Source organism: Vigna angularis, chromosome 5 (assembly GCF_016808095.1).
Source record: "Vigna angularis cultivar LongXiaoDou No.4 chromosome 5, ASM1680809v1, whole genome shotgun sequence".
Taxonomy (NCBI): Eukaryota; Viridiplantae; Streptophyta; class Magnoliopsida; order Fabales; family Fabaceae; genus Vigna; species Vigna angularis.
The window spans coordinates 27098481-27113811 of record NC_068974.1 but is presented as its reverse complement, the minus strand read 5'-3'; the positions used below and the strand labels follow the sequence as shown (position 1 = coordinate 27113811).

Below are 15331 nucleotides of genomic sequence, written 5' to 3'. Positions count from 1 at the left end.
GACCAAAAAAATCTATAAATTAAGAGCAGACCTCTAGTTTTAGATATCCACTTTTTATATTCAGATTCTTAGACTTCTCTCTAAGGTCTCTTTCTCCCATTTCACTTGTGTAATATTTCTTAGAATAAGAGAGACATGAGGGGATTAGAATAACTCTTATGATCAATTGTTAGAATTAACATGAGTTGTTGAATTTCTTGGTGTTGGGATTGGATGTAGTTCTTTGAACTTTTGGACAATATTGCTTTCTTGCTTTATACAAGTGTTCTTTCATATGTAAGTGATTTAATTTGCTTGAATTGTTGATGAACTGATTACTTATCTATTGCATATATAACTTGAATTAGACAAAAGTTAATTCGAGTTATAGATCCAATTAGATCATCTAATGTTGTTAGGTGGCATACATGCACCTACATGCTTTAACTAGTGATAGAGTTTTGATCATTAATGCAAAGAGTTCATTCATCAAGACTGGAGAAATCACATTGAGTTTGAATAGTTTAGGATTACATTAGTATTCTTTCGGGAACAATGAATGTACCTTGTTTATTCAATAAAATAATAATTGTGTCTAAGAACATTGTAATAAAGTTTAATCCCAACACACTTTCATGATATCATTGAGTTATTTGTTTAAACTTTGTGACAAGAAGACCATATATTAAATCAGAAAGCTTGACAACTCAGAGAAGCGGGAAGAACAACAAAAGGGGGAGTTCTTAAAGTTCAAGTGGTGTTGAGCGCCCCCTAGCCACTGCTGAGTGTGTTGAAAGGCTTTTTGGTCGCACAAAAAGTCAACAAACCCTAGTCCCCACTAATGTAGTATAGGGCAACCAGGGGATTAATCCGCAGACTCAGCAAAGGTTAAGTTCAAAGTGTAAAGTTGAAATCCTGTTATTTATTTACTAATTATCTACTAATGCAGGTGGGGATATTTAAAATGAATGAATGAAATTAAAAATAAAAGAGAAAATCTAAAAGCTATAAATTGTTTAAAAGAAGAAAGAAATTGAAATGAAATGAAAGAAAAGATAATAAAAATCTAAACTACCTAAGATAGAAACAACAACATTTAAACAACATTTAAGCTAATATGAAAATTTAAATGCAACTAAAATGATCCTAAACTAATGAGAATTACTATTGTCTAATAACAAAACCTAAAGATTATCACTGCAATATGTAAATTATGCAAGCAAACAAGAAAATAAACCTAACTAAGAATGCTAAGAACATGTAGTGAACTTATATACACTAAACCTACAATTCTTATGAATTTCCAAACTAAAAAACAGAAATCAAAGTCAAACCTAAAAGTGAATGCAACTAAACCTAAATACTAAATCTAAAGAAAATAGAAATGAGACAAAGAATCCTAACGCTATGCATAAGTTGGAAATTACAATTCAATGCAAAGAACATTGCAACATATAATAGAACCTAAATGGAAGGAAAAGTAAAATACAATCAAAACTAAGGCTATTCTAACATCAATTCAACAAAAATACTAAAAATAAAGAAGCAAACTAAAGATATTAGGCAAAAGCAAAGAACAGAGGCAAATGTGCAATAAATTGAATGAAAGAGTCTCAATTCCTCTTCAGAAAGATATTCTTAGAAATTTAAGTCCTCCTTGGGGTCTTTTTAGTTCATATTTCAGAACTTAAAATGGAAATTCTCACTCAATTATTCAACCAATGCACACTTTCATAAGAATAGGAATACAATACTAAAATTGAACTTAGTCTGACAATTATGAAGCTTACATCTCTGAAGAAGACCTCTTGAAAATCTAGGCCCACCTCGGGGTCCTATTACATCCAAAACAGATGTAGAAATGTGGATGTTTTCCTTCAAAATTCTCAAACATAGTCCAATTACATAATTAAAATCACACATACTAGAAATAATAGAAAGAAAAACATAGATCTAAATGATTCTTTATTTATTGAACTCCTATCCAACTCGAGAAGACATCTCAATAATGCATGCCCACTTCGGGGTCATTTAATTCCAAAAAGGAATTACAAATGTGCAGATTTATGAGTTCAAATCAATTTTCCTTTAAAAATAACACAAAAACACAATCACATAATCACACAAGAACAAAACAAATCAAAACAATAGAATCATATAGCACTTAACACAAAGAAACATCAACATAAAAGAAACTTTATTAAGGAGAAACTAAGAGTACAAGAAAAGGTACCGAACGAGGCGTAATCGCGATCACCATGGTTGTCACCACCATGAGTTCGGTCAAACGCGAGAAAAAAATGAAAACCTACTCTATAGAAAGCGTAAACCCTAAGCTAAAAAAATGTAAAGCTGTAGAGTGAAAAGTGTCTAGGTCTATACATGGTAGAAGCAAACCCCTTTATATAGGGTTACACAAATAGAGGGAAAAGGAAAAAAATGGGAACCTTCTTCAAGACGCTTTGAGCTTCAGTCCCATCGGACGGTCTCCGTTTCTTCCTCACTCTCAAGCTCGTCTTCAGCCTTCCGATTACGCACGTGCTTTGTCTTCAATATCTTCACCGGTTCGCCAGTCATCTTCAACCTCTAACTGTCGGTCAGCCTGTTCTTCACTTTCCTCTGGCTGCCTCGGTCTCTGGGTATACTCTTGAGCCATTGGAGCTCTCTTCTCGCGTCCACTTCAATCTCCCTCTCTTACGCTCTCTATCTTTCTCTCACAAGTGAATATCTCGAGCCCTAACTCTCGAAGGGTATTTCTACCTAAATGAAACGCCCAAACAGGACCCCTAAAGGCAACAACAAATCCCAGCCAAAACGGCAATGTTCAACTAAAGTGTGGCCCATATCTCCACAGCCCAATATCCAGTCAGCAACGACCCAGTTCAGCATTTCCCAATTCAGAATCAGCCAATTGAATCATTGAAGTGCAGCAAATTTCCAGTGTAGTAGGCCAGCAACGACCCAATTTTCATTTCAACCCAATCATCATATGGCCCAATATCTTGTTTCAATCAGCAGCACAACTCAACCCAATTTATAAGGCCTATTTTGCACCAAAGAAAAAAAATAATCAAAATTAAAGAAAGAAAAGAAAATCAAATGAAAGAAAAGAATTTTTACCAAAAGATTTTCTAAAAAAAATATTACTTTTCTAATTATTTAAAAACTCTACAAAATACTCCTAAAAACCTAATTTTAACTACAATTTTAAAGAAAATTCCTAAAACTATCTTAATTCTAGAGAATTAGAAACAAAAATACACTAACAAGGACTTCTAGACACAAAAAAGATGCAAAATTGGAGAGTTATCAAAGTACCAACATTATAGAGAGCAAATATGGTATTTATGAAGACCTGTGATGAGCGGAAGAGATCGTACATTGAGCAACACTTACGCTAATGTTGCAAGTTGTGCCCTATTTCTTCTTATGGCTTGAAGGAAACCAGGTCTTTGGTGGTTGAGGCAAGAAAATACTCTTTGGAGAGCCTGAAGGTTTGTTAGGGCTTGTGGGAGCACTCCCTTCTTCCTCTTAATTTCTTCTTTGTTAGCATAAAGCTGAAGAGAATAAGTTTTGATGATGTCTCAAAGTCAAGTCTCACTGCTCTTGTTGCAAGAAGATCTTCATGAAGACTTGTTTTATGTTAAATCTTTTGTAATTTAGTAGATTGATGTATATGATGTGGTTTATCTTTGATTCTATGTATTGTTTGCCTTAGGTTGCGTTAAAATTTGTTTTGAATAAGAAAACCTCATTTAATACTCAAGATAATCGATTATCAAATTATAATAATCGATTATCAATAATCAATTATGACTTGCCATAATTAATTTTCACGAGCAATTATGAGAATTTTTAAGCAAGTTTTTTACCGTTGTGCATTCATTAAATGCATAATCAATTACCATAATTGGATAATTGATTATCACACGTTAATTAGTTGACAACGAATTTTTGGAGGTATCCTTGAGTGAGATCTCTATAAATTAGATTGAGACTCTCATTCTAAAATACAAAATACAAAATACGAAATAAGTGTATTTCGAGAAATCTTATATGCAGTGTGCGATGATAAGTGTTCTAGGGTTTGCTGAATCCTTGTGGTGTGGGTTTGAGAACTTGGCATGTTGGCATAGAGCGAGAATTTTCACAGGGATTGTGATTGAGTGCTGTTGCTGTTGGCATAGAGCGAGAACTTTCACAGGGAGTGTGATTGAGTGTTGTTGGGTTGAAAGTCTGTCATCCTTCGTGAAGCATTCGGAGGAAGTGTTCATCCTTTGTGAAGATTCAAAGAAGGCGTTCATCCCTTGTGGGTCACAAGGAAAGTGAGTTTCATCTCTTGGGGTAACAAGAGAAGTGTTCTAACCTTAAATTGTTTTGTTTTCTTTGTAATTGTAACAATTTGTTGGTTTGTGGTAGTGCAACATTAATTCTCAGCTGAGATTAACAATTGGATGTAGAATCTGTTTGATCTAAACCAGGATAAAAATTACCTGTGCACTTTTCTCTCTTCCTTATTCTTTAATTTGTTTAAATTGTTTTAAGGATTTTTTATATTTACTTGAGAAAATTATTAAAAGAATAGTTTGAGATAAGAAATCAATTCACCCCCTCTTGGTTTGTTGAACGCGTTAACCATTCCACTGTGCCGCTCTAACATCCTTCTTCTTCCATGTCCATGTTTTTAAAGTTTGGGCTCTCGATGACAATGGAGAGTTAAACCCATCCTGATAGAGCTAGATGTAGCCATTGAACTCTTGTGTATTTTGTAAATGCTTTGAATATATATGTGCCTCTTTCATTAAATGCTAGTATTCTTTTTTCAGCTCTTAATGTTTCTTGTAATGGGGACATTCATAGCTTGATATGTGGTTCATTAAGTATTGGGAAGTATCTAAAGATGGAGCTTGACCCATTAGTTATCTTAAACCCTAGTTCATAAAGTGAGTTTCACTAGTACAAAAACACCGTATAACGTCGGTGTTTTTTTGGCCTTTCACGTCGAAATTAAGGCCGACGTCATATCAGGAGACATTAAATTGACGTTGAATTTAAAAAATTCGAAGTTACCTTAATTAACGTCGAATTTTGTTAATATACGACGTTAATCAATTTTTTTATTTTTTTTAATTAATTGTGATCCTTTATGATACTTTTTTACAACTCTACGAAGACCTAAAAAACAGAAAAACAACAAATTTCAGTTTTTAGTATTTTATAAAGTACGAACTATGAACATGCAGTGTAGTATCAACAACAAATAAGTTCAACCAAATAACAAGAAACAAGTTCAACCAAACAACCACAACAAACAAGTTCAATAAAAAAACAACAAGAAACAAGTTTAAGAAATAAGTTCTTCAAAACAAAAACGAAAACTAACCTTCAAAAGGTGGGTTCGTCGGAATAAAGTGTTCACCCATGAGAGAGAAAGCAGAATGCGCCTATGAAGGACAAGAACACGAAAATAATCTGTCAAAAAAACAAAAATCATACCTAAAGTAGTCAATTAACCTGTGTTTGTATCAAATGAAGGAAAGATTGCATGTGATGGCCGTCAAACTTCGTTCGAGACATGTTTGAGGAGAGAAAAGGGTCTCGCGTGCTAAGATAAAGTGAATGAATTTTTAATCTCCCGCTCAAATTTTTATTGAATTCACTAACATTTTGACGTCTAACGCTAGGGCATTCGACGTTTTATAACCTTTTGACGTCTAACGCTAGGGCATTCGACGTCATACGTAAGTATATTTTCACCTTAGAGCCAAACAATTTTGCAAAATTTATCCAATAGGACGTCGAACATCTCAATATTCGACGTCTTATAAGAAATTGACGTTGAATGACAGTTCTAAGCGACGTCTAATAATTGTATTTATTTACAAAATTGCCACCGGTCATTTTTAACGTTGGCTTTTCAATGGTTATACACTGTTTTTGTACTAGTGTTTGTTTGTTAAGAGTTTAAGGAATTGACTCTAAATAAGGAAACCTAGACTCTTTCTTGTAAGGGATTAGAGTTTGAGTATTCTTGTGGATTAACTTTAGTATTTTGATGGAGAGGAGATGAGTTAATTTATACACAAGAGTAAAGTCAGTGAAATATAATCCTAATAATGTTAATCCATACCATATCTAACCTTTTTTCATTCTTAAGTGTCTCTAGCTCCCAAAGTCCAACTTTAATTATGCATCAATTCATTTATTTGCACATAATCTCAAATTCTTTAGTCTGTATTAGTTATTAATTGCACAACTATTTAATATTATACGAGTCTCTTGAAAAACGATACTTAATCTTACTATTTTATATTACTTGAAACTTGTGATCAATACTAGACTACTAGGCCAATCCAGTAATGATACTCATGCCATAAGTCCTCTAATTTGCTAATTAGAAAAAAAATCCATAAAAATCTAATTATTTACAAAAAATATAAAAGAATTACATAGGTCAAACACAATAAATTACAAAAATTAAATCTAAATTATGGAAACAGAAATAAAAAAATCTAAACATTCTAAATTTTTTGTTTACCGTTCATTCATCACAAACAAAATTTTTGTTAGTATTTATTTCAAATTCTTTTAGTTGCTTCATATAAATAATCCGCTCAAGATTCCATATTAGATTTTAACAACCTTAACTAATAATAACTAACAATTTTAATGGACTTGTATTTTACGACTGAAGGAATACATTTTTATAATCAATAATTTTTCTATGGGTATAAAGTCTTTTAGGAAAGATAGAATTACTAATGAAAAGGTTAACTTTTCTTGAAGCTAATCATGAAGGCTTTCTTGAACTAACTCCTATGTGCCACGAGAATCACCATTTGATTTTCTACTAAATATGAAAACTCTTAAAAAATAATTTCCTTACAAAATTGTCTAGATTTCATGTGCTCAAAGATGTGACTAAAGTTAACATGTCTTTTTCATATATAGAGAGCGCCTTGGGTGTAAGAAAATATGACCAAATACTTCTATTTCTCACCATTATATGAAAAAAAAAAGTATTATATGATAAACTATTTTCTTTTATCTCTAAATTCTTAAATCATTTTCAATATTTTTATCTTTACTTTTTATTAATCAAATTTTATGGATAAGAAGTCTTCTTATCATAATTACATAATTTTTTTCTCCCTTTTCATTTTTCGATAAAGCATAATAATATTACAAAATAGTAAATAACTAAAACACTACCGTTTTCAACATATTTGAATAAGTTAAATGTGTTGTTTTTTCTAAGATATTTTTATAAACAAATTACCTGAGTAGATGTTATCACTACTCCTAAAAAAAGAGACCATAAAGTAAGATTGGAAATCTCTCTCACTTCAATTCTTACTCATAGTCTCTTATAGATAAATCCTTTTTATTCTAATATTAGAGACCACATTTAGCTAATATAGTTTAGGGAGTATTTATAAATTTAGTTTAAATTTAGTCTTATTTTACAAATGGATTTTAAGTGTTTTACAATGAAGAACATTTTCTAAAACGCATTTTTTTTTCTAAATGTATACATATTTCTTTTCTCAAGTGCGTTAAAAAGTAACATGATTTTGGTTAAAAAAAAACCAGATTTTTAAGGTTTCTAGTTTCGAGAAAAGTAGGCCTACATATGCAAATGTGTGGACGTGATTATTTGGGCAAATGTCAAACGTTGAAAATTAGCATCCAACTAAGAGAATCCAATTTAATGCGTCATTCTTAATTGAAGCATTAGTTGTCTTTTATTATTGATTGCCAAGTCATCTAGTAAACATTTATAAATGTGTTGGTATGCTTGACCTTGGATTTAAACAACCTTCACTTTCTTTGCTTTTTATTTAAAATTAGTTTAGGCACTAGAACATTTTAATATTTATATTGTTCGCATTATATAGAGTTGAAGTCAGGCATGTGTACAATGAAGTAGAGACATGTTTGGATCATCCCATTCTCATAAGATAAGTTTATTTAGGTTTAGAAATATGAATTTAATTTTCGAATTAAATATGTATTTTTTTTCCTTTTATGATTATAAAAGATTGCATTTTGTTTCTAAACTAAATTATAAAGTATTAATTCATATTTTCTGAATTATGAAATGTTTTATTTTAGTAATATTTAACTATTAAAATAAGATTTTATGCATAAGATATAGGGTAAACAAAATTTCAAAAATTAATAAGTAAAAAGTATAGAAAGTGCAAGTAAACACTACATCGAGAAAGATAGTGAAATGAAAGATTGGGTGACAATTATGTAAATAAAAAAGAAAAATAATAACTTGGCTATGATGGAGGAACAATGCAATACAAGTTTCTTTTAGATACAAATCACATGTATAGTTTAGAAAAATAGATCAATTATATATATATATATATATATATATATATATATATATATATATATATATATATATAAAATTATTGAATGTTAAATATGTAAATTACAAATTACAAAGAAAAGTATGTAAATATTCTCCTTATGTTTTATGGTGTATGTGGGATATAAGTAAGAGAGATAAAAGAAATAAGAAAAACAAAATGATAGATACATTATAAATTATAAATAAAGTGAAAATTATGTATGTGAATGAATAGAAATAAAGTAAAAAAAGTGGAAAAGTTTCTCATATACTTGTTGGATAGGTGAAATAGATAATAGAAAAGGAAATAAATCAATTACATAAAAATATTTTATAAATTAAAAAAATTTAAACATAAACAAATAATTTATTTTATTAATTTCATTATTGTGTGAATTTAGAAGGAAGAATGGAAAGATTTTGAGTTTAACTATTTTTTACTAATATTTGAGAGTTAAAAGAAAAAAAATGTTGAGTTTAACTGTTGGAAGTCTCACATCAACTAGAGATAAAGTCAATTTATAATATATAAGTGAGGTGCAAACCTCACCTTACAAACCGGTTTTGTGGGGATGAGTTAGGCTTAAAACTCACTTTTTAATATGGTATCAGAGCCATGGTTAGAGCCTATCCTAGCGAGTTCTAAGTGGGCATTTCTGTTTCCATCCGTTGTCGGGCCGCTATCGGACTACCCAATTTCTACTATCACGCACGAGATGTCTATACCTCAGCGTGAACGGGGTGTATTGGAAGTCCTACATGGACTAGAGATAAGGCCAATTATAATATATAAGTGAGGTGCAAACCTCACCTTACAAGCCGGTTTTGTGGGGTTGAGTTAGGCTTAAAACCTACTTTCTAATATGGTATCAGAGCCATGGTTAGAGCCTATCCTAGCGATATTTCTTGTTTCTTTAGACATTTCTATTCCAACCTTTGTCGGACCGCTATCGAACCATCCAATTTCTAATATTACACTCGAGATGTTTATACCTCGACATGAAGGGGATGTGTTGGTAGTCCCACATTGACTAGAGATGAGACCAATTTATAATATATAAGTGAGGTGCAAACCTCACCTTACAAGTCGGTTTTGTGGGGTTAAGTTAGGCTGAAACTCACTTAAATATTAGGTTAATTTTTTATGTAAGAAAAAAATTAATCACATAAATAGAAAAGGTGAAAATGGTAATCTTTTATCTTTTTCCAGGCCTGGCAGAAAATACTTTCATATTAACGAAAATATATAATTTTCCTTTTTCTTATTTCATATATCAAAAAAACAAATAACGAAATTTGATATTTCTAATTTCTCTCTCTAGTCTCTATTTTTATTTACTTTTCTTAATAAAAAAAAACACGCAGATATAGTGTATTTTATCAATCTATCATACTATTTTTTTAAAACGACAATCTGTGTGATTCTTAACAGACTTTTCATGTCGATGGATGAACTCTCAAATATAAGATTAAATATTTTAAAAATATTTATAAGCTGTGCAAGATTATGGTATCATACCTCAAATCTATCTTAAAATTTCACTTTAAATTTTGACCTAGTTTAGTTTGACGAGAATATCACATCAACTTATACAACGTGAAAACGATCTGATTTCAATACATTTATCCAACTCTTTGCTGAAAAAAAAAACAATTAATGATCGACAAGATTAAAAAAATAATAATAAACGACATCAAAATTTTTAGTTAATGAAGATGTCAAGATAATACAATTGTAAAACGTGGGTTCATAAGTGCATTAATCAATGAACAAAGCAGTTTCTTTTGTTTATTAAAGTCATGCTTTTGATCCATTCCACAACCATGTGGCTGCTTTTGATTGACTCAGTTGCAGCAATTGCATGGTCCCATTATGCAAGTTACAACCACCTCTGTAATAATTCAATAAAACAATAAAAAATGATTCCACACCTACCAACACCTCCATCTTCTCTCTACATATTTAACACAATCATATATATGTATCCATTTTAGTTTCCTCAAAACTCCCCATCAAAGCTATAAAACAACACCCCTTTAACCTTAACATGCCAAATATTTAACACATGCCACAATCCAACCTCTTTTAAACACTTCAAGATTTATTTGTATAAGAAACTATAATATTATTATCCATAAAATTTTACTAATAAAAAACCATTAATATAATAATATTTATTGATGAATTTTATCATATAAAAAAGAATTTACTAACAAACTTTTATCAAATGTAATAGACTTTAATTATCAAGAAAAATATTTGTTACTAAAATCATTCAGTAAAATCGATCAATAATTTAATGTTTTTATTATTAATAAATATTTTTTTGTAAATTTTATCAATAAAATAGATGTCAAAGTTTATGTTTTCTCTTTAGGTTTAATTCTTTTGAACATCCTTATTTGTGGAGGTTTGTTTCAAATAGCTTCTCGTATTTTAAATGATCTCAATTAAGTCTCTTACTGTATAAAATTGAATCAATTTAGACCTCGCCGTTAATTAGGCTGAACGACGTTAAAAATTTTGATGCGTGGCTTGGTGACATGAGCAAGTTGTTCTGACGTGACATACATTGGTCGCTGCGTTAACTTTCTTTTAAATAAATTGGTGGTCGGTCACTCGGCCTGGTGGTCGACCACTCGGCCTGATGGTCAGCCAATCGGTCTGGTGGTCGGCCACTCAGCCTGGTGGTCGGTATGGTAGTCGGCCACTCGACCTGGTGGTCGGTCGACTACCAGGCCGAGTGACCGACCATCAGGCTGATTGGCCGACCACCAGGTCGATTGGCCGACCACCAGGCCGAGTGGCCAACCACCAAGCCGAGTGGCCGACCACCTGGCCGACCACCAACTTATTTAAAAGAAAGCCAACTCAGGGACCAATGTATGCCACGTCAAAACAACTTGCTCATGTCACCAAACCACGCATCAAAATTTTTAACGTCGTCCAGCCTAATTAACGGTGATGTCTAAATTGATTCAATTTTATATGATAAGAGACCTAATTGAGACGATTTAGAATACAATGAGCTATTTGAGACAAACCTCCACAAATAGAGATATTCAAAAGGATTAAACTTTTTTTTACTATGATACAATAAAATTTATCGAATAATGAATTTTTTAAAAAATTTATCAATAATTGTATTTTTAAGAATTTGTTGATAATTTTATTAAAAAATTTGTCAGGTATCAATTTTTTATTAAAATGTGATAAAATATTTATTATAAATTAAATGGATATTGGTGAAAAGAAAAGAAATGAAAGAAGAAAAGAAAAAGAGTCATAGGTGGAGACATAACAGTGATACACGTGACAATAAAAATAATGAACACAACAACCATACCAACAAAGGAGAATGAAAATGAAAAAATAAAAAATTAAATCACAATATTTATTGATAATATTTTATCGATAAAAAATATATATTAATCACGGATGAATATTTACTACGAATAATTATCAATAAATTTAAATAGTTTGTAATTGTTAACATACATTTTACTAATAAATTTTTACTATTAGTAATTTTGTTTTACCAAAAGATTTTTGTTATTATCAACCAATTTTATCCTTTGATAATTTTTTTTAATGATTTAGAAAAGAAAATGATGAAACAAAAGATTTTATGTAGATATTTATTATAGTTGTATTATCGAGGTGAAACAAGTTTGCATTAATAAATTCAGACTTTGACATGAATAATAAGAATGAAAGTTGAAGATAAGCTTAAGTTACTTTGACCTAGTAAAACACAATGTGAGGCATAGTTTTCCTTACTCCATGTGGGACCTTTGTTTTTGCATTGATACAAATGGGAACAAAGAGCAAGTGGGAAAGTTGATATTAAGAAATACTAAGGTAAATCATGTGAAAGAGAAACTCCAAAGACATACAAGCAACTTCAAAAAACAAAGCTACGTCGGCAATAACGCGTTGTGTTCAAAGAACGCGGCCTCAAAATAATAGTTGCGGGCAAGTCACGTGCACAAAGTCAAACTTTCCTTATTTATACTCTCTTCTTCATTTTCTCTCCCTCTAATCTCTTCAAACATTCATCAACATTTCTCAACATTCAACACCACCAACAAAAACAACTCCTACCACTGTGCCATCATGACAGGAAAAGATATCCTCAATATGATGAAGGTCAGCAGAACAAGAGAAAACCATCATGATTCTTTTCTGCAAACTATGCAGCCAAGTTCATTCACTCACATGCTATGAACTACTTATTCTAGTCTGCTTTATTCATCGGTGTGATAGATATGCTTATCTTGAGGTTCTTGATTTGTTTGCAATGAATGCAACTTGGGTGTTCTTTCAAAAAGTGATAGATATGCTGCGATTTAATTTGGTTCTACCGTTTTCTTTCCATGTCTTTTCTTTCTTGAGGAGTGTCTATAGCAGAATTGTGTGATGACATAAATCAGAAAATGTTCAATGCATTGAATCCAGCATGTGGAGATTCATCAGTGCTCATACCAGCTTCTTGAATGGTCCTTTTCCTGTGTTTGTATTAAGATGTATTGATGTGTTGGCTTTTCAATTGCGTGACATACCATTAACTCTGTGTTTGGTTTGGATCAGTGTTCTTGCTAATATGCATGGCAATATGGGATGTCACTGTTTTTCCTTTTAAATTATTCAACTTTAAAGTTTCTAAACTTGGTATCTGTTTCAAGGTTGAGCTTTCAAAATATTGAGACTGAAAGATCTATTACTCTGATCATATATGTTTAGGTGAAAGCAGGGTTTGGAACATCAACACCAGAGACAGGGAAAGGAAAAGGAAAAATATCAAAACATATTACACATGGCTTTCACTTGATGAAGGGAAAATCTGCACATCCCATGGAAGATTATTTAGTTTCAGAATTCAAGCAAGAAAAGGACAGAGAATTAGGCTTGTTTGCAATATTTGATGGCCACTTAGGCCACGATGTTGCGAGCTATTTGCAGAACCATCTTTTCCATAACATCTTGAAACAGGTAAGGCAACTTTCCTCCTGCTGCATCATTTTTATCACATTCTCATGAGTATGACAAATCTCATATACAGTTCTTAAGTTTCTGGCTGTATGATCTTTAATCAGAATTGAAGTTTCATCGTTATTACATGATTACTAGAGTAAAACTTAATTTGATAGGATAACAACACTAACACAAACAACATCTAACATATCTAAGTATTGTACTTGGTGCCCTCAATGTTTTTCCAAGTTTGAGAGCATCTAATAATGAATACCCTTCTTCTAAACCTGCTTCAAGAGATTCTTCTGTAATTCATACTGATGTTTTCTGCAAGCAGCATGACTTTTGGAATGAGACAGAACACGCAGTGAAGAGGGCTTATATTGAAACTGATGAGAAAATATTGGAACAAGCACTTGAGTTGGGGCGAGGAGGATCAACAGCTGTAACTGCAATACTGATAGATGGTCAGAAGCTTGTAGTAGGAAATGTTGGTGACTCAAGAGCTGTTATTTGTGAGCATGGAAAGGCTAGGCAACTGTCTGTAGATCATGAACCAAGCAAGGAAAAGAAATCTATTGAGAGACGTGGAGGCTTTGTATCAAACATTCCAGGTAAAAAACCAGCTTTTCTATGTGTTCTGTACCACAGAAAGTGCAACATGTGCATATGCTAAAATGAACCTATAAGTTACAACCATGTTCTATGAGTCAGAAGTGCTTTTCATAAGTTTGAATAAGTTCTTCCATATTCTCCTTTAATGTAAAAAGTCATTTGATTCTCAGTTCCTACAAGCCTTAGAATGAGAGACATGACATGACATGCTTTGCAAGTATGCTATAATCTATATACATGCATTTTGGTTTGAAAAAGAAATGCATAGAAACTATGAACAAAATTGGTAATATAGAACATTTGAATTTATGTTTCGTGCAGGAGATGTCCCTCGAGTAGATGGACAGTTAGCAGTAGCAAGAGCTTTTGGTGATAGGAGCTTGAAGATGCATCTTAGTTCAGAACCTGATGTGTTTATAGAGGAAGTACTTCATCATACAGAGTTTCTTATTCTGGCCAGTGATGGAATATGGAAGGTTAACTTTCTCATCATTTTCTTTCTCTTTCACTTTCTCATTCCTTTTAAGCAATGTTTCTATTTTGGTTTCTAGAAGTAAAAGCTACTTTGACAGAAAAAAATAGTTTTAAATTCATTCAATGATTTGATAATTTCCAATGATGTTTTCAGGTAATGTCAAACCAAGAAGCAGTGGATTCCATTAGGCAAATAAAGGATGCTCAAGCTGCAGCAAAGCACTTGATAGAAGAAGCAGTTTCCAAGAAAAGTAAAGATGATATTTCTTGCATAGTTGTGAGATTCCAATGACTGGAACATTTAGAATCTTAGATTAAGCACTTCATGTTCTTTCTTTTCTTAACTAAATGCTTGTAGAATCTAACAAGCACTGGTTTTTGCATATGTATAAATGATTCTGTAACTTTTGCTTTTTTTTAATGAGATTTTTTTAAGTGTCTGTATCTAAATGATTAATTGTGACCCTGCTTCCACAGGAAAATTGTATTTTAACACTCACTTCTTGAGAATTTTATTTTAATAATATAAGAATTTATTAATATTTTAATTTTAAAAGTATTAAAATATTAATATAATAAGTTTTCAAATTGTTGTTTCTTTGTTGATATCAATGCTCTTTTTCTGATCCTAACTTGGATAATAAGAAAAGAATATGAAAAGAAGTCTTATTGAAGAGACACGTAAATAATAAAAAGTATATTTATTTGTTTGACGATAAAATACGGCATACAAATGAAAGAAATATTTTATTTTAAAAATAATAAATAAGTAAATTAAAATTAAGTAATTTTATGATTACAAAAGTATTTCTATATTTATTATTGAAATAAATAGGAAAAGAGTAATTATAAAAAATATTACTTTTTTTATATTTTTTATTCTTTTTTCTGTAAATCTAGATAAAACTAAAAAATATTGACCT

General features: G+C 31.2%; 1 protein-coding gene across 1 annotated transcript; it reads left to right on the top strand.

Annotated features, from left to right (window-relative positions):
• Positions 1-12323: 12323 nt before the first annotated feature.
• LOC108339020 (probable protein phosphatase 2C 58) lies at positions 12324-14858 on the top strand. Its single transcript, XM_017576165.2, has 5 exons — positions 12324-12494; positions 13089-13337; positions 13657-13933; positions 14256-14410; positions 14563-14858. The coding sequence occupies exons 1-5, from the start codon at positions 12462-12464 to the stop codon at positions 14698-14700; spliced, it is 852 nt and encodes a 283-aa protein (XP_017431654.1). The 5' UTR covers positions 12324-12461; the 3' UTR covers positions 14701-14858.
• The last annotated feature ends 473 nt before the right edge of the window (positions 14859-15331 follow it).

Coding starts and splice junctions, on each gene's coding strand:
- LOC108339020 (XM_017576165.2), top strand. CDS start 12,462: ATGACAGGAAAAGATATCCTCAATATGATGAAG. Junction 12,495..13,088: donor ATATCCTCAATATGATGAAG/GTCAGCAGAACA, acceptor ATATATGTTTAG/GTGAAAGCAGGGTTTGGAAC. Junction 13,934..14,255: donor CTTTGTATCAAACATTCCAG/GTAAAAAACCAG, acceptor TGTTTCGTGCAG/GAGATGTCCCTCGAGTAGAT.